Source organism: Macadamia integrifolia, chromosome 10, assembly GCF_013358625.1.
Source record: "Macadamia integrifolia cultivar HAES 741 chromosome 10, SCU_Mint_v3, whole genome shotgun sequence".
NCBI classification, from domain to species: Eukaryota; Viridiplantae; Streptophyta; class Magnoliopsida; order Proteales; family Proteaceae; genus Macadamia; species Macadamia integrifolia.
This window is the reverse complement of record NC_056566.1, coordinates 29,537,338-29,557,544: the sequence shown is the minus strand read 5'-3', so window position 1 is coordinate 29,557,544 and position 20,207 is coordinate 29,537,338. Positions and strand designations below refer to the sequence as shown.

Sequence of the window (20,207 nt, the reverse complement as noted above, 5' to 3'; positions counted from 1 at the left end):
CCCCTGCATAATATCAAATTACACTTGCACCCTTGCCATCAATCGGTGTTATAGAATATCCCTCAAATGTTGATATTAGCTGATATATTTTTTTATAAATATCAAAATACCCTTCTAAAAAGTGAAGTACCTAATATACCCTCACTTAACCCCATATAACCCTAAATAAAAATAATAAAAAAAAAAGGCATCCATCCTCAAGTCGAAACTGTGCTCTTCATCTCAAGCTTTTACTCTCCATGAAGAGCAATGGCAACGGGCAGCGACGGGCGGTAACGAGTGATGATGAGCTGCGACCGAAGTCTGCATCATATCTTCCTATGTACAGGAAACCCTCCTTGCATGAACTCCATGGTGAAGGTGAGTGGAAGTTAGGGATAATGAGAGACTTGGGTAAAATATGAAGTGATCATTTGTTTTAGTCAAAAGGGTACAACTATCATTTCAACTCCTCATTTAACAGCTACTAGCTACTGATGGCAAGGGGTGCAAACATAATTTAGTATTATATAGAGGTGTCTAATTGTGACACACTTTTGGGGGTGGCACTATAAGTACCCTTATTTATGGGAAAAAAAAAAAGAAAATGATTTTAGAGCTTTGACAATGATTTGTTATGAATCAATGGCCCTTGTCACCAGCTCTGCCCGCCTCCAAAAGTTGTACTGCTACACACGTTTTCATCAGGAAAAAAAAATATGTACTGGTATACACGTCGTCATCCAAATCCAAATAATGGTTTCATAGAAAAAGACGTAAAAACAGGAAAGAAAAGAAGCCTAGAGAAACGAAAATTCGTCCATCACAAGGGTATTTTAATAATTTCATATATTTTAATTTTTGTGTGCACCTATGACCAAACAACCCAACGGCGTTGTCCGTAGTCACTTGTACAGACCACGTGGTCGTATTCGATTAGCTGTCACCAATCAATCCCACACGATCATATTCTCTTATCCACTTCCGCCTCCCTCTTTTTCAGTTTCGCTACAGAACTCTCAAGACTTCTCAGAGACAGAGAGAGTGCTTCAATCATTCCAATGGAGACGACGACGACGACGACGACGACGACCGCCGAGAAATCTGTAATTGTTGTGGGAATCGACGATAGCGAACATAGCTTCTATGCTCTCCACTGGGCTCTCGATCACTTCTTCGCTCCCTTCGCTCCCAATCCTCCTTTTAAGCTTTTTGTCGTTCACGCCAAGCCCTCTCCTTCTTCCGCTGTCGGATTCGCTGGACCTGGTAGCGTAACCTTCTCTAAGATTCTCTGTGTATCATTCCCCAACTTCTATCGATTAGCTGGAAAACTAGTCCTTTCTTCTTGGAAGTTGGAACTAGTGTTAGGAATTTTTTTCTTCCTTAACTGGAGAATTAATTGCCGTTGTTCCTCCCTAATTTTCCTTTGAATTTTTTCAGGAGCTGCCGATGTTTTGCCTCTCGTGGAGGCGGATCTCAAGACGATCGCAGCTAGAGTTCTAGAGAAGGCGAAGGAGACCTGCAGCAGCAAATGGGTGAGAATCGCTTTGATAATGATAGCTTTACTCAAATCCATGAAGTAAAAGGAAGAAATAGGGGGAAAAATTAGATTTTGATACTTGTGAATCACTCTCTCTCCGGAAGATTTCAGAACTTAAAATGTTGTCTTTTGATTTCTATAACAGTTAGATTACTTCCAATGTGAAATCATGCTCAATCCTTAATCTATGAATTGCAGAATAAATTTGTTGTAATAAGATTCCTATGCTCTTTATTTCGTTACTAGGTTAGAAGATATCTATTGGATCATCCTTTTTGTTAATTGATACGACCCAATTAATCACCCAGTAAGGTAAGAACACGTGGTATCCAAAGGAAGGACACATGTCGCCTACCTGATAGAGGCCGTGAGAATTCTAACCACGCAAACCACGTGAGGAGAAGATACCCTAATAGGGAATATTCCCCACAGGGGGAATAGCATGTATCCAAGTAGGACTCGGGAAGGGAAAAAGGCAGACCCGAGGGGGACTCCCAAAAGGGAAACCCTAGACCCTAAGCCCCATAAGGGAGGGCCTGAAAGGAGGGGAGAGGTAGGTCAACACACCATTACTCTTGTAAAAACACTATTCTACCGGTCTCTAACTTGGGCGTTGGAGGACTAACCCCGGGGATACCTCCTGGCCTCTGCCTTCTGTCTTTGTGCAGGTTTAGCTCCTCTGGCGGATTATCGGCAGTAACAGATTGGCACCGTCTGTGGAAACGACAGTAATGGTGGGAAAAACCTACAATCATAAAAAAAAACAAAAACAACGCCGAATATAAATATGAATGAGGGAGAACCTTCGGGAGGGCTCCCTCCCTCGACGGACATCAGGGAAGAACGGGGAAACAACGATCAGGAAGGTTCCGTGAGGGACCAGCGCTCGGCCAGACATCCGATGTACAGGGATAGTGATCCTCCCCCTCCCAGGGCGCAGGAATATGTGACGAGGGAGCAATTCAACGCCCTTCAGGAGAAGTATGACCGAATGGCCGAGACAATGAAAGAGGTCTCCAAAGTTGTCTCTCATAAGACCGATGGAGCAGCGCGAGGCTCCCATGTCCAGCTAGAGTGATCGCAAGACGAGGACCGGAGTAGCTCAGGATCGATAAGGTCCGGCCGGAATCCTTGAAACCGAGCAATGAGGGAAAGCCCCGCACCTAAAGAAAGAGCGCGCCACGTCACGGGAGCCGGTCATGAAGAACCGCGCCAAGGGGACAAACAGTTACGTGACTCAGGGTTGAAGCAGATGATCCTAGACCTAAAGGACGAGATCCGAAAGGTAGCAGAAAACCAGAAGAAAACCAGAAGGGAACTCGCGAGCTAGACCTCACCAATGACACAACTCTAGCTGATGAAGTCATGAGGGACCTGCTCCCGATTGGTTTTCGTCTGCCCAAATATGATACCTACGACGGGTCTGGAGACCCCGTCCATCATCTGGAAGGCTTTAAGGTTGCGATGCAGTTCCACCGAGTCTCGAAACACATCATGTGTCGAGCCCTGCCTTTGACGTTCAGAGGAGCGGCAAGGTTACGGTATAACCGCTTGTCGACGAAATCGATCCACAGCTTCAACGATTTGAGTTACTTCTTCATGAAAGGATTCTCCAGTAGCCAACTCCTTCAGATGACCACATTGAACCTGACCAACGTAAAACAACATGAAGGAGAGTCGCTGCGAATCTACATGAAACGCTTCCAGCAAGAGAAGATCACGATCAGAGGTCTGGACCCAAAAGAAGAGTTCACAGCCCTGCTGGGAGGTGTCAAGGATAAAGAGCTAAAAAGGTCTTTGGCAAAGCATACACCAAGGAACCTAGCCGAGTTGAGGGCTTGATGTGATAAGTGCATCCAGATGGAAGAAACCCTTCAATCCGATGAAGAAGCTGAAGAGAAGATGGGGAGGAAAAGGATCTCAAGAGGCGACGACAAACCTTCTGAAGAGGGCAAAAGATGAAAGTCTGAACGTGGTCGGGCACCCAGTCCACCGAAGAAGTTCGAGAAATACGCGCCCCGGAACCAGAAACGAACGAATGTGTTAATACGGATAAAGGACCCCCCAAATGCCAGAGCCATGAAGTGGCCAGGGAAGATGGGACGACACCCTGAGAGATGCAATATGGACAAATATTGCCACTTCCATAGGGACCATGGCCACGACACTGAAGATTGCTGGCACTTGAAGGGGAAATAGAAGGAATGATCCGAAGAGGGTATCTAGGCCCTATTTAAAATCACACGGTGTCCGTGCTGTCACCTCAGCCCTCCATCAGGTCGTGCTGCCACCTCGGCCCTCCATCAGGCCATGCTGTCACTTCAGCCCTCCATCAGGCCGTGCTGTCACCTTGACCTCGGCCCTCCGTCAAGCCACGCTGTCACCTCGGCCCTCCGTCAGGCCGTGCTGCTACCTCGGCCCTCCATCAGGCTGTGCTGCCACCTCGGCCCTCCTCCAGGTCGTGCTGCCACCTCGGCCCTCCATAAGGCCATGCTACCTCGGCCCTCCATTAGGTCCTGCTGCCACCTCGGCCCTCCATTAGGTCCTGCTGCCACCTCGGCCCTCCATCCGGCCGTGCTACCAGTCACCTCGGCTCGACCAAACTGTCACCTCAGCTCGGCACAGTCAAGTAATGCACCCACCTTGTAATTGAGATTTTACTTGCATAAGGGCTTCGACTTTCCTACCCTTACCTGCGAAGCGGAAGCCCTATGAAAGTCCGTGCTCGGAGTTAATTATCGTTAAATCAACAAAAAATAGTGATGATCATAAAAAGGCACGAAGGAATCTGAAAGAAAGGTGTTTCATTCATCGAAGAAGCCCGAAGGCATAAATTACATGGAGGCCGGAAGGCCCAAGTTCAAAATATACAAAAAAGAGACCCGAAGGCATTTCGTTCATCAAGGTGCTTCGGTCAGGAGAACAGCTTTGCCATCGACGGCACCTGGGACATCTCAGTCTGAACCGTCGTGACCAGGAGTAAGGGGACTTCGCGGGGCCTTTGAACCTCCTCCTCGTCACCCTCCTCGAGCTCGGTCACCTGAATAGCCACAGGGGTAGGGGCCGAAGCAGACCTGACCGAAGGTCAAAACCTCGATTGAGGACTCTGGGTTAAGGCCGAGCAGACCTGACCGAAGGTCACCACTTAGGTTGGGGGCTCTGGGCTAAGGCCGAGCAGACCTGACCGAAGGTCACCACCTTGGTTGGGGACTCCGGCTAAGGTTGAGCAGACCTGACCGAAGGTTACCACCTAGGTTAGGGGCTCCGGCTAAGGCCGAGCAGACCTGACCAAAGGTCACCACCTAGGTTGGGGGCTCCGGCTAAGGCCGAGCAGACCTGACCAAATGTCAAAACCTCGGTTAGGGGCTCTAGCCAAGGCTGAGCGAACCTAACAGAATGTCAAAACCTCGGTTGGGGGCTCTGGGCTAAGGCCGAGCAGACCTGACTGAAGGTCACCACCTAGGTTGGGGGCTCCGGCTAAGGCCGAGTAGACCTGACCGAAGGTCAAAACCTCGGTTGGGGGCTTTGGCCAAGGCCGAGTGAACCTGACCGGAGGTCAAAATCTCGATTGGGGGCTCTGGGCTAAGGCTGAGCAGACCTGATCGAAGGTCACCACCTCCGTTGGGGGCTCTGGGCTAAGGCCTAGCAGACCTGGCCAAAGGTCATCACCTCGGCTAGGGGCTCCGGCAAAGGCCGAGCAGACTTGACTGAAGGTCACCACCTTGGCTGGGGGCTCTGGGCTAAGGCTGAGTAGACCTGACCGAAGGTCGCCGCCTCGGTTGGGGCTCTGGCTAAGGTTGTGGACCTGATCGGAGGTCTTGGTTTCAAGACGATGGCCGTGACTGAAGGCTGAAGGGGAACACAAAAGAGGAAGGAAGTCACTTCCACTGAAAGAGCTTCCTAGTGGAAGTAAGGGGGCTGTGATACGACCCAATTAATCATCCTGTAAGGTAAGAACACGTGGTATCCAAAGGAAGGACACATGTTGCCCACCTGATAGAGGCCGTAAGAATTCTAACCACGCAAACCACATGAGGAGAAGATACCCGAATAGGGAATATTCCCCATAGGGGGAATAGCATGTATCCGAGTAGGACTCGGGAAGGGAAAAAGGCGGAACCGAGGGGGACTCCCAAAAGGGAAACCCTATACCCTAAACACTATAAGAGAGGGTCCGAAAGGAGGGGAGAGGTAGGTCAACACACCATTACTCTTGTAAAAACACTATTCCGCCGGTCTCTAACTTGGGTGTTAGAGGACTAACCCCAGGGATACCTCCGGCCCTCTGCCTTCTGTCCTTGTGCAGGTTTAGCTCCTCTGGCGGATTATCGGCGGTAACATTAATCAACATAATTGGATTCATGTAGTTGCTTTGCCATTGGGTCAGCACAATCATTCCTGTATGAATTTGATTTTAAATTGCACCATTAACCAGACTTGTTTTTCCCAACTGCAATCTGGAAGTGTGGTGTTTGACTTGATTTAGTTGGATTTCTATCTATTCAAACTTGTTTTTACCGTGGAAAAAATTTCTACCGAAATCAGATCACTCTGTCCTAGGAGAAAATGTTCTAAACTGACTGTGGAGTGGCTACTTTGCTCTTATGGGTAGTTTCGCTTGACTATTTAAACATTGTGCAGGTGAATGATGTGCTAATGGAAGTGGTGGAAGGAGATGCTAGGAATGTCCTCTGTGAGGCCGTGCAGAAACACCACGCATCCATATTGGTGGTGGGAAGTCATGGTTATGGAGCTATAAAAAGGTGAAGATATGATCCTAATTGCTTACCAATTGTTTTGTGCTCTCTTTACTAGTACCATATTTCCAACTGTCCATAAGTTTTTTTGCTACTTGGTTGATATTAATGGCTACCGCCGAACCCATCATTAGCATGATATTGTTTAAACATGAACTATGAGTGTTGGGAAGCACCTCTTGGCATGGTGTTGGCTGCCAGTTGCAGTAGAGCACTGGCCTAAGTCCTAAGGAGAGGTTGCTTGTTCGACTTCCCCACCCCCCCAAAAGATGTGTGACATCCTGTAATCCCCCTTGTCCCCCTCCCCTTCCCCCTGACCGCCCTCTTGGGCTGCCATCCTAGTGGCCTATATAGGCCCTCGACAGGAATGGCCAGAAAAAAAAAAAAAAATACCAAGTGTTTTCTTTTTGATTAATCCTGGTATCTATGTAGCACATGGGTCATATTTTCTTCATTCAAAACTAACCATAATGTATGAAATAACAGAGGTAGTTATCACGGCGTCTATGCCTAGGTTGAAGACATTGAGTTTTCTATCTCAATTATGCATTGCCAGGCCACATACATCTCATACTTGGTGGACAACCTCGCTAGTCATCCCCTCCTAGCACAAGTAACCCTCCTTTAGTTTGTCTATATTACTGCATACTAATTAACAAATAAATTGCTTGATGCCTTGCAGGGCTGTTTTGGGCAGTGTAAGTGACTACTGTGCTCACCATGCTCATTGTTCTGTGATGATTGTGAAAAAGCCCAAGATCAAGAATTAAGCTCTCCAGATGAATGCATGGACTGGTGCTCATCCATTCTATTCTTTAAAGTATTCCCCATATGACATTAACAATGCTGTATCCAAGTTTTTATTCTGCAGTGAGTCTAAATTGTCTTGGCCTGTGAATATGCATAAAAACATCGCGTTTGAGATTTATAAATAAATATCTCTTTAGCTTTCCCTTAACTTGCATCACCCTCTTTCCCTGCGGGAGGGATTGTGTGTATGCATGAGAGACAGATCTTTCCTCGCAACTGATATGCTCTAATCTGTTGAATGTTTTTTAAACTCTTGGCTTTTCTTCCAATAATTTAGTAGTCTCTCCACTGTTAGGGAGAGGGGGCATGTGTATAAACTCAAGCATGGATATAGCATGTACAGATGACATTCAAAGGAAATGGATCCCTGAGGTCTATTGTTATGGATGGAATAAAAATATATATGACAATTGAAAAACCCAATCAGCTACAGTTAGTCAAGGAAACTTGGGTGATGATGAGAATCAGTTTATTGGTTCCACAGTTTGTTTCATAGTTATTAATTTAAAATTGATGGAATTCTCCGTTTTCAGCAAAGTTTTTTCATGCACGGATTTGTTTGACCCTCTCTGTGCTAAAATGGATCATGGCAGCGTTTCCACTTTCCATAGGCCATCAGAGAGTGATGGTTTCAACCCGCTGATGAAACCATTCTTTTGGGCCAAAATGGTCATGTTGCAACTGTTCATAACCAAATTGGTCCGTGGCATAGAGCAAGGCTTTCCCTGCAACACCTATTAAGGGAATTGGTTTCAGAGAAAGGATCAGCTCCTCAAATGATCACTTGGTCATACATCTCAGCATCCAATGCCTGTCCCTTTGTTTTTAAATATACCCCTCTTCATTTTGTTTTCAAATATACCCCCTCTTCTTATTTATAAAGGTAAAGAGTTTGATAGGTGTTGGATGTTGACTTGTACTACAAAGTTATCATAGGAGCAGCGGATCCAAATTCTTGGTTTCATCAATAAGGAGTCGACAAGGCCAAGGAGGATAGTGTTAATTACATGAGAGGGTGTGGAAAAGGATCTCCAAATTTTCGCCCTTATGCTTCTAAAAAATGTGATTATAGTCGAAAGTAATCCAAGGCTCAATCTCACGAACCCTTGACCACCAATGCACGGTGAGAAAAGTACTCGATTCTTTTGAAATTTTGATAAATTGGATAATATTAGCCCATATCTTAATCATGGGACAGCTTTCTATCTGAGAGTAGTCCTTACGCCACAGACAGGAGGCATGCAATGATCACAATACCCCTCTTGGAGGTGCGCTCCCCGAAGTCTGGTTCAAGGTTTGCTCTCAGATAGAAACAATTGGTCCTTAATCATTTAATCTTCATAAGAGCAAAAACCAATAAGCCAACTTTAATATTGTTGTCTTTTTCATTCCTAAGAATTAACTGTTATTGCTTACTCTTTTTAAGCCATCACTTTTGCTTATTATTACCAAAGATGGAGAGATTGCAGATCTTAGGAAAGGATTTTATTTTTTTTTTTTTTTTTTTTTGTTATCCACCCCCTTAGAATTAGTTGTGTTTTAATTCCTATCAAACATGGCAAGTGATTAAAAGGTGAGTTTGAAGTTTTATAAAAAAAATAGAAAAATCAAAATTTTTTTGAGGCCACGGTGAACTCGACACCATACAATTTGGGGGGTGGAGATATATGGAGAGAGAGACATCAGGAGTCATGACCGTGTTTTTTGTCCAAAAATAAAATAAGAAAATGCTCTCTAAGATTCGGGTATCATTCATCTTCTTGCACTCTCTCTCTCCTCCATGACATGTGAGTTCTTTACGTGCTTCTATTGATTTGACGTGGAAAGTTTCATCCCACACGTTAAATCCATTGTCCTTTATTAAATTATAAAAATATTATTTCTTTATTATTAATGGAATCTGATGGTGTCATTAAAAAAAATTATCACTTTCTCCACTTTAGTAAAGAATGCACTAAGGGATTTGAACCATGATTTAAAACAATCGTATTGGGGATTCATGTGATACAGATCGATCTTATTAGGTCAAATTGAACGATATTTCTCTCAATTGTGATTAAAAAATTTATTTTTTTACCAGATTTACCCATAGTTAGAACCGTTCCAAGAATGAGCTTGTACCATTATCCACTCGATTCTAGTTATTAAATTCATGAATTCTTAACTCAATCACCAGCATTAACCACAAGATTAATTAAGACTTTTTTTTTTCTTAAACCCAAAAACTAGAATTAGACATTAGAGTTGACAATGATTTGGCCAATGCATCAATGGTCCCCTATGATCACCCCTTCTGCTTTTTCCTATTGTAGCATGGATCATGAGTTATTAATTAATACATTAGATGATGTATAATGGCTCCATATAAAAAGACATAAAAGTAGGAAAGAAAATAGACAAAGAGAAATTAAAACTTTTCCGTGGTAAGGGTGTTTTCATAATTTCATATATTTTAAAAGGAAAACAAACAAGTCAGCAACGGTACCTCACAGGAACCAACCATCCAAGTCTGTCCACAGGCCGTCACAGAACATTGTCAGCTTCAACAATGGTCACATTATCACCACGTCCGGTGACAGCGACTGGAATACGATCATCTTCTCTTCTCTTCTTTATTAGAGCAAACTAGTCCTGAGTCTCCTCCTGACAGGTGCTGTTTCAGTTTCGTCACAGAACTCTCAAGACTCTCAGAGGGAACACGCAAGGAACGAGCAGAGACGGACCTTGCTTCAATAATTCCAATGGCGACGACGTCGAAGACAGAGAAATCGGTAATCGTGGTCGGAATCGACGATAGTGATCATAGCTACTACGCTCTCCACTGGGTACTCGATCACTTCTTCGCTCCTTCTGCTTCCAATTCTCCTTTTAAGCTCGTTGTCGTTCGCGCAATGCCCTCTCCTATTGCCGTTGTCGGATTTCCTGGACTTGCTGGTAGCGTAACAATCTCTAAGCCCTCTTTTGGATTCTCCAACTTCTCTCGATTAGATGATGAACTAATCCTTTCTTCTTGGAAGTTGGAACTAGTTTTCGGACTTTTCTTCTGCCTTAACTGGAGAATTTAACCTAAATTCCTGTTTCCGTGAGGATCGAGGTTCCCCCTAATTTTGCCTTTGAATTTTTGCAGGAGCTGCCGATGTTTTGCCCTACGTGCAGCCCAATTACAAGCCGATTGCATCTGATATTGAAGACAGGGTGAAGGAGACCTGCAGCAGTAAATCGGTGAGAATCACTTTGATAATGGTTTTGATTCTTGGGAAGAATTAGGAAAAATTTAATTTTGATACTTGGGAATTACTCTCTCTCTCTCTCCATCCAGAAGATTTCAGTCGGATTATTCTCTCTATTCAAACTTGTTTGTACACTGGAAAATATATCTACCGAAATATCAGAAGAAAATGATCTAAATTGACAGTGGAGTGGCCATATTTCCCTCATGAGTAGCTTCAGCTAACATTTTGAACAATGAGCAGGCGAAGGATGTGCTAGTGGAAGTGGCGGAAGGAGATCCTAGGAATGTGCTCTGTGAGGCCGTGGAGAAACACCACGCATCCATATTAGTGGTGGGCAATCATGGTTATGGAGCTATAAAAAGGTGAAGATATGACCCTAATTGCATTAATTGATTGATAGTAATGGTAAAGTTGCAGGTTTAGGGAAATAAATTTGTTCATACAATTTCTGTTATTATTATTTGACTATATCCAAGTATGTGATGGATTTATTGACCCAAAAGGTGAACTAACTGCTATTATCTATACTGACTAATCAAAGAATGGGTCATCATCTACTCAAGTTCTACCCACCAACTGAAAAAACGGAATTGAACCCATCAAATATCATTCTTTTACAGTATACAGCTGGGGATGCAATCGTTTCTTGTGGCTCCTCAAGTCTCAGTCCCAGTGTTACTTTCTTTAAAGTATGTTAAGTTCCATGAAATTTTCAAAACTATGCAGGGCTTAAGACCCCTGAAACCAATGAAGTGTTGTACTCTGTTTTGAGAAAAAGGTTGGGAAAAAGAAAGAAAATTTACATTTTGGATGCTTTGACATTTGGAACAGTTATATCTTTCATCTGTGGAAGGTTTCATTTGTTCAGATGTAGTTGTAGCCCTTGTTAAGGTTTTGTTGACACTAGAAGACTATTTGTTGGAGAACTACTCAGATCTCTCCCTTTAGCTTTGTCCCCATCACTTCTATAAGAGGATCACATACAGGAGCTTTCTAGCATTCATACATTTGCCCTTTATCCACTCCATTTCTCTGAAATGTTTTCTCTCCTTGGCCATGGTATATGTGCAGTGTTCTATCACCACTTCCACTTTAATCTACATCCGCAGATTGTTTAAATATTTTCTTTCATCGACCACCTTTGCCATTTCCTTAAGAGAGAGTTCAGGTAAATCATCCCATGGGCAGTACATATCCCCTCCATTGTGATCTCTTAGGTCAAAGCCAGGGAGTTGTCTATCTCACTTATGCATGCCCAGGCCACATACATCTATTGTGTGGTGGACATACTCGGTAACCCTCCTTTAGTTTGTCTATATTACTGCATACTAATTAACAGATAAAATTGCTTGATACCTTGCAGGGCTGTTTTGGGCAGTGTAAGTGACTACTGTGCTCACCATGCTCACTGTTCTGTGATGATTGTGAAAAAGCCCAAGATCAAGCATTAAGCTCTTCAGATGAGTGCATGGAACCTTGGACCGGTGCACATCCATTATATTCTTTAAAGTTTAAAGTATTTCCCATATGATATTAACAATGTTGTGTCCAAGTTTTTATTTTGAAGTGAGTAAATTGTCTGAGTTTTCTCTCAACCAAAAAAAAATGTGAGTAAATTGTCGCTTGTGTAAATATGCATAAAAACAGCATGTTTGAATTCATATGTAAATAAAAATATATTACTTCAGCTTTTCATTAACTTGCATCAGCCTTTAGTGTGTATGGTTGTGCGTGTGTGGAATAAAATGCCGTTTGATATGTGATGCGGTAAAAATTGACCGGATGATCTTCCTTGCAATTCCTGGTGCTCCAGCCGACCGGATGATCTTCCCTGCAATTCCTGGTGCTCCAACCGACATGCACAGAAAAGATGACAGGAGAGAGCTAGGTTGACCCAACAAGGGACTCTCCGATGTTTAAGTCAGATCTTTCCACAGTAGATGCTCAATAGAGTTTTTCCAGTAAAATAAGTGATTGATCCATCCTCTATGATGGAGGCTTACCTTGGTATTTATAGGCTGCTGATGGGGAGAGAAGGAGGGGCGTTTTTGGAGAGTCCAGTTTAGGCGTAGAGTCCTTGAGGAGAGTAGCATTGTGATTCTAAGAATATTCCAGGTTCCCCCTATGATCAGGGATCACGTCCCTTGAATGTAGGAGTGGATGTGTGCATGTTTTCGGGTGCATTACTTGACCGTGCCGATCCAAGGTGACTGGTAGCACGGCCTGATGGAGGGCCCAGGTGGCAGCACGGCATGATGGAGGGCCGAGGTGGTAGCACGGCCTGATGGAGGGCCGAGCTGGCAGCACGGCCTGATGAGATGCCAAGGTGGCATCACAACCTGATGAGATACTGAGGTGGCAGCACGACCCGATGAGATGCCGAGGTGATAGCACGACCTGATGGAGGTCCGAGGTGGCAACACGGCCTGATAGAGGGCCGAGGTAGTGGGTCAGTCTTGTTCAAGTTTGCATACACGCTTCAGCCATGCTGAGGAAGAGGACATATTTTGCCTCATCAGTATGCATTCCAGATCTCCAATATTGGAACACATCCAAGAATAAGTTCCATTCTAGAAGATGCTTTTAACAATGATTAACAACAATGATGCCCCACCCCTACTGCTCACAAAGCTATCGATGATGGGACTATGGAGAAACTATTAGCATCTCTCTCCCTCAACCGACAAACTTGATGGTATCCTCATTGGAACTTGCTCTGTTTGGATGCTGCTAATCCGTCAGAGCAACTCCCTGGATCCTCCAAGCGGTGAATGTTCAGAGACCTCCTCCAAAGGAGCAACAGCAACAGTAAAGATACCCACATTCCTATCTTGAAAAAGCTGATGGCTGTCCAGAAAGCTGATCAGCACCCAAAGGAGAGGATGAACTCCATTTCCAATCCAGACTACAATCCAGCCAAGCTGTCATCGTCAAGAAGGGCAAATTGAAAGCCAAGCGTAATAGAGCTCTAAGACCCTATCTTCCTTAGGGCTGTCAAAATTGAGATCAATTATCACTCTAAGACCCTATCTTCCTTAGGGCTGTCAAAATTGAGATCAATTATCACTCTAAGACCCTATCTTCCTTAGGGCGGTCAAAATTGAGATCAATTATCACTGATCACAAATGTCCCTCCTTTCAAAACGCAATATAAAATACACATAGTCATACCAGGATTAAATGAAAACCCTTCAATTTTCACTAAAAATAGTGAAAAGCACTAAACATTCGGTGTAAGTGACCCCCATGAGGTAGAATAAATCAAATTCACTCTTCCTAAAACAAAGATCCTTACCATCTCAGCTACGCTTGGGGTAACACTGAATTTTGTTCAGTTGGGAATTGGGATCCATTCTTTGATTAATTCTTCACCCCAAAAGTGTTCAATTAAGAATGTAATTTAACCAAAAATGTATCCAATGTACTCATACAAAGCATAAGCATACCATATACTGGTAGATTCTTGATTGCCATCCTGGTCTCGTTTGACATCAGATCCCCTGATTATACTACTCCCTCACACCCACACCAACAGAAATTAAGCAAGTTCGGATCACCTACTCAATAAGTGATAAAAATTGGAGATGGTATCATATACGTTGATGTTACAAGCAAAGACACAAAAGAATAAATTTATTTATAAACCAAACAACTAACACCGACATAAAAGGAAAAACAAATTTAAGTTGTTCTTCAGATGATACCCCAACAATACTGTATGCTTTTAAGAAAAAAGGACCATTGTAAAAACTTAAAAACTAAAAAGGACCATTATAAAAACTTAAAAACTAAAACTACAGCGAGCAACTCCACTTCAATGTGGATGAAACATTTCCACTTTCTTAACACTTGACCTCCTTCAACCCATGGGCAAAGTACAAAAATGTTGGGTCAGTTGCACCATCCTTGTAGTATGCAAAGACCAAACTGCCATCATCATGCATACTCTCACCGACAAAACTACAAACAAATACCAATGTTAGATTTTAATAGAGAATGGCAACATCATCCAAGAAAAGGTTTTTGAGAAATGGAGACTAAGAAACATACAATTGGAGGTCACTCAGCTTCGAAAGAAGGAACTTAGTTGCACCCTCAATGTTCTTCTTGAACTCCTCTTGCTTCTCACCTTCCAACTTTGGTGTTAGCAACTTGATGTATCTCTTTATGTATGTAACAAATTGCTTCTTGTCAAACGAAGGTTGCTCCTGTAGTTTCAAAATAAGTTTCATAAGCTCCAGCTAATAAACACAAAAAAAAAATGTGTGCGTTATGGATGGAGAGAGGTGTAATCAACCTGGAGACGGAATGTATCAACAATATCAACAACCTTGACTGCCTGGTCATCTACACCCTCATCGTCTCCACCGCCTTCGGCGGAAGGGTTAGCACCAATGTTAACATCAACCGCTCCTTGAACAACCCACTGAAAAATTACCCAATATGAAGGAACATTAGTTTGGTACTCTACTAAATTACCTAAATCAAAGTTAATTGCACAATTTCAGGTCATTAGAGGTCACTAGGTTTGGTGGCCACAACATGATGTGACAGTCAAAAAGAATAAATCCTACACCATGATGGCCGAAAAGAATAAATCCAAACAATTGTCACCTTTCCCGCCACTTCCCATAGCACTCCATTGTGAATCTCTGTGTACGGAAATGAATCCGAGAGAAGCTCATCACCTAGAAACTCATAAACAAATAATTTGTAGCATTGTCAGACAAACAAACATGATTTACATAGTTCATAACTTAAAGACCTCTAACAATCTTTAGCATTGTCAAATAAACAAACATGATTTACATAGTTCATAACATTAAAACCTCTAACAATCTACTGAGTTCTTTAAAAGATTGCATATCAAAAACACTAAATCCAAAAACCTAATGAACCATTAAAGGTAAAATTTGTCAAATTAATACTAATACCTCTAACTGATATATGTAATATATTTCCTGCAATTGCAATTTATTAGATTCATGTGATTCTACAGGTTACAGATGTCCCTCCTACAATGATTGGCTAAATATGGAAATAATGGAGACAGAGAAGGGGAAACTATATCAGGGACAAGTTCACCCCAAGGCATCATAAATAAAAGCCAGAGAGGAAGAAGTCCAATACCTAGATATAAAACCAGTGTACCAGAATTCACATGGGCATACAACCTGTTACGGGGCAATGTTGAAGTGGAACTAGCTATGTAACTTGAAGATCAAAAATTTTCTCAGTGACATAAGAAAAACCCAAAGCATATTAAGATGCTATTAAATACAGCAGAAGGTATATAAAAAAATATCTGCAAACACCCAATAATTTTAAGGGTTTAAAGTAACTGTTCAACAAACAACTAGTAATTATGATATTTTAACCTATAGGAGAGTTAGTGGGATGGGAATGAATAGTTAAGGAAAATTGACTTTCACGAAGTTAAAAGAAAATGAGTTGTTTGGAGGCTCTGAGGAGAGATTTCTCGCAATACAAGAAACTCCCTATCAGAACCTGTCAGTTCTTGTATTCTCCACCCTACCTTTATAAAATCCCCGCCAATTTTTGTAGGATGGTAGGGAGGAGTAGAGGGGAAGCAACAGTCGCACAAGCCGGGAGGGATTTTGTACGTTACAGGAAACTTTGTATCAACTACTATTGTCTATTGGCTTACCCATAGAAAAGGACAGTCAAACAAGCAATGGGCTGAAAAGCGTATCTTTTCTCCCACTTTAATATGGAGAAGGACAACCAAACAAGAAATGGGATGAAAAAGTTACAAGCTTCAGCTCTACTTCACTACCTCGGAAGAGCAAGAGTCATGAGTTAAACAACCTAGACATATAGATACAATATTCGCTTCAAATCATAAGTCAAACGAATCTTATCTTTGTTCGTAAGGTAACCCCCCCTCAACAAATGCCCAAATAATGACCATCTCTCTTCCCTCTCCCTCCATTGCTCACTTGCTCTATACTTCCCCGCAACAATCCTACCAAAACGGTGTGATTTGGGGAGAAGGTGCTGTAGATAAGATAGAAACTGATCTGAGTCAATTTTTTTCGTAGCGTGAGATATCCCACCCCATGGCAACCACATAGATCCATTTTTTAAAACCCAGAGGAAGTTGTCAAACTTTACTTCACTATTCACTCCCACCCCGCCTGACTCTCCACTAAACAAGGCCCTAAAGGACTTTAGTAACAAACTCCTTAGAAAAAAAGAAGGCTATTAACTGGAAGTAGAAACTAAAAGACTACTAAACCTAAAGGTTTCTAACCAGCACTAATTTATGCACCACTGAGAACAAGATAACAGATAATACAAAATTGAGGATCTAGAAAACGATACTAAGCCTGTTATGATGATGCATGGACCAATGCTTCACGCTTCAGATCTATTCAAAAATCTCCAAAGCACCGTAAATAGCAACACAAAGATCTAAAACTCTAGATACAGATCTACCCTAAACGGCAGAAAACAAAGTCTTCAAATATTCTTACTGATCAACGAAATCCCATAGAATCATCCAAACAGAAAAACAAATTCAAAATTGAAACTGAACAAATCAAAGGAAAAAAATTACCGGTAAGAAGATCCTGATACACAATCATCTTTTCAGAGTTGCTGAGTTCCTCGGCGGCTACTCCACCTGCTAAGAATACGATAAGAGGAGAGCAACAATAGCTGGAGGAACAAGAGGGTTTGCGAAGCTAGAGACCCAAGATTTTATAGCCAAGGGTTGAGGAAAAGACGCAATTACATATCAGTCCTAATATAACTCAAACTATACCCAACCAGTCCCCTTTTTCTCTCCAACACGTAAGATGTAGGCTTCCGCCGTGTTGCGATCTGAAAGTGTTTATCCAAATCCAATAGTTTAAATGAAAAAAAGGGCTGAAAACTTGGAACAGTTTAAACCGGATTGATAGATCGTCTTTACTGGGTTCGATTTTAATTTTATCCGATTAGAACTGATATATTATTAAATTGATTAAAGGTTTGGATAGTCACGGCATTCTGTATACGTATTCTAATGTTTCGAAGCAGATTTACATGAATCCGGATCAAGTTCACATATGAGAACAATTTCGTACAATCTTGATGTGTAGATTTAGAATCTATTAAATGAAGAAAGAGAAAGTGGATTTCAAATCCATGAACCAGAGATGTACGAGAACAATTTCATATGAAAACTTGATCGGATCTTGATTTACATCATGTAAATTATTTTGATATATTTTTATTTCCTAAATTATCAAAAATATTTATTTAAATAATTCGATTTTGATTTCTACATTTCATATCTTAAATCGAATCATAACCAAATGGAATAGATTAATAAAAACTGACCAATTAATGGGTGAGGCCTCTCTGTGTGGCGTAACATGGTAATGCAAATTTAATGACATGGAGCACCTTGAGGTGTGTGTTCATGTGTTGGGGTCCGTTGGATGTGTGCTGCCACCTTTGTTATGCCCCGCTAAAGAGTCAGATTTTTTTTCCCAATCCACTGATGGGCTGATACGGCCCAGAGGGTAAAAATGGTAATAAAATTAATTTTAGGAAGAATAAAAACCGTGGTAAATCCATCTGATCCAAAGCAACTCAGCTTGATATCGATTAAGACCAATGACAAGTTTTAAAACCTTGTTTTGGATTCTCTTGTATGGCTTTGGAAAAAATTAAAGGTCATTTTTTGAGTTTGGTTCTTAAATTTAAATATCAATTTGGTCTAAACCACCATTTTTTAAAGTTCTAGTCCAGTGCACTTCTTCCACATGGAGATATGAATATACAATTAATTAATTCACATTTCTGACTTTAATAGTTTTACAATAGCCAAAATTTTCTTCACTAGGGTGAAGAAAATTTTCTGCCACTAAGGTGAACATAGAATCTCTCGATTGTCACTATGATTGGATTTCTAAAACAATAAGTGTCTTAGATTGATTTAGATAATCAATAAATTGATCCACCAACAGATAGCAGCCTTGAATCATATAAGACTCACTTTCCCTTTTACATCTGATGCTATGGTTTGAAGTATTCATATCATATCCGCCATGCTATATCGATATTAGTTGAGACCAATATTCGATACTTGATCGATCTAGATGGATTATCTGTATCATTTCAAAGGTAAAATAGTTTTTTTTTCTTTTTCTCAAAAAACAAAGATAAAAATGACTGATGAGCATCAATCCGATCCAATCAGATACCAACATATGGAATATCTTTGGTTGGAATAACTTCCCAACTTGTCCCTCCAAACTGATGGTTTAAAATCATCAACTTCCACCCGTTATTTTTTAAGGTTGAAAATATCATTTTGTCAATTATATCTTCCTCTCCTAATATCTCTTCTCATTAAATATGTGGATTTCCTCCACTTTTCTGCTATTAACTCATCCACTTTTCTATTTTTCACATCTCAAGTGGGAATCTGCGACATTTTTTACCAGATTCGATGCCCAACTCAACTGGGCCATTTAGATTATCAAAAAAAAAAAACTGGGCCATTTTGACATTATTTGACCAGCTTTTAAATATTCTCTTGTTTTAATATTTTCTATTATGCAAAGTGATAAATAAGGAAATATTTGGGGAGGTTCATGAACCGAAAGTAGCGATAGTTGACTTGTAGACTGAAGCCAATTTGAGGCATCTTATCATCCAAACGGATCGATAGTTGCGGAGAAAAAATGAAAAGAAAAAGACCCTTTGATACGATGGCTTAGTTATTGGTATTGATATCAATATCAATTTGAATCAGATCTAAATAATGTGGATTGGTCACATTTGTTATTATTTTTTAAAAATATATATTTTATTTTTATGATTTTATTCTTGAAATGATACTAATTTTGATCTTGTTAAATTAAGTATTGATATCAGTCTCAGCTAATATTACGGATCTGGAAGAACTCAACCCCATAAACTAATTTACAAGGTGAGGGGATCAAGACCACATTAACCCACATCAATTCCCATAGGCTACATTTATTTATTTTTATTTTTTTTACATCCTGTAGAACTGCCCAAAAGGACTTTACTCACACACACACGAGGGGAGGGGGATGCATGTGACAGAAGTTGACCCCTAGACCACAAACTTGGTGCCTGCTTTACCAGTAGAAACTACAACCAATGTGCTATACACTTAATTCCCATAGGCTACATGAGAGAGGCAACGGTTGCAACCTACCTAATTCAATTCTATGTCTATGGAGAGGGAGTGGCCAGATATACGGCTCTATTGTGTTTGAGTTTATGCTGCAATGAAGGTAAACAAGGTCACATATGAAGAGTAAAGTCCGTGAATGGAAATGTGGGCCGTGGAGAGAATAATGGAGTAGGGAAGAGAGCAATAAGAGGGAGAAGGATGGGTGGTGCGTGCGAATATTCTTCTATGCTCAAACGAAATATTCTCCTCTTTACTCTCAGGGGCTCAACGTTGTTGATTATGGAATAGAATAAAGCTAGCTACACTCCAAAGTCCCTAGTCTTGTACACAATAGTTGTTTTCTCTGTGAATGGATATTGAGCATCATTATTACGAGAAAAAGAAAGGCATTGAGCATCCGTAAATAATAAATGGAAAAGGGATTCCTATGATGCCTGATATGGGAAGGAACCTGTATGCCACATCAATGATTGTATTAATAAAGGTATCATTCTGATGGAGTCCATATATTAAGAGTAGAAAGAAATAAATAATGATAAGAACAAAACTTATAGGAAAGAAAAGGGGAAGTGTTTCTTGTGAAGAAGTGTGGTTCATGTGTGTGTGTGAAGACCAATGGGCATTTAGAGCGTCTATTCTCATTTCATGGTGGATGGATATGTCATTTTATCCCCCATGTATCTAGGTGCAAGGGCCACACCCCCCCC

The 20,207-nt window shown here is 41.5% G+C and overlaps 3 protein-coding genes across 3 annotated transcripts; 2 read left to right on the top strand and 1 right to left on the bottom strand.

Moving 5' to 3' along the window:
- The first annotated feature begins 976 nt into the window (after positions 1-976).
- Positions 977-7,234, top strand: LOC122090848 (universal stress protein PHOS34-like). Its single transcript, XM_042660576.1, has 4 exons — positions 977-1,245; positions 1,420-1,514; positions 6,161-6,282; positions 6,959-7,234. Exons 1-4 carry the CDS (start codon positions 1,041-1,043, stop codon positions 7,044-7,046), a joined length of 510 nt encoding a protein of 169 aa, XP_042516510.1. The 5' UTR covers positions 977-1,040; the 3' UTR covers positions 7,047-7,234.
- A 2,364-nt stretch (positions 7,235-9,598) lies between these two features.
- Positions 9,599-12,018, top strand: LOC122091115 (universal stress protein PHOS34-like). Its single transcript, XM_042660949.1, has 4 exons — positions 9,599-10,020; positions 10,214-10,308; positions 10,560-10,681; positions 11,683-12,018. The coding sequence occupies exons 1-4, from the start codon at positions 9,828-9,830 to the stop codon at positions 11,768-11,770; spliced, it is 498 nt and encodes a 165-aa protein (XP_042516883.1). The 5' UTR covers positions 9,599-9,827; the 3' UTR covers positions 11,771-12,018.
- Positions 12,019-13,935: 1,917 nt separating this feature from the next.
- On the bottom strand, positions 13,936-17,054 carry LOC122090715 (translationally-controlled tumor protein homolog). The gene is made up of 5 exons (XM_042660399.1): positions 16,900-17,054; positions 14,934-15,007; positions 14,617-14,745; positions 14,370-14,527; positions 13,936-14,279 (listed from the first exon to the last, which is right to left on the bottom strand). Exons 1-5 carry the CDS (start codon positions 16,925-16,927, stop codon positions 14,162-14,164), a joined length of 507 nt encoding a protein of 168 aa, XP_042516333.1. The 5' UTR covers positions 16,928-17,054; the 3' UTR covers positions 13,936-14,161.
- Between the last annotated feature and the right edge of the window lie 3,153 nt (positions 17,055-20,207).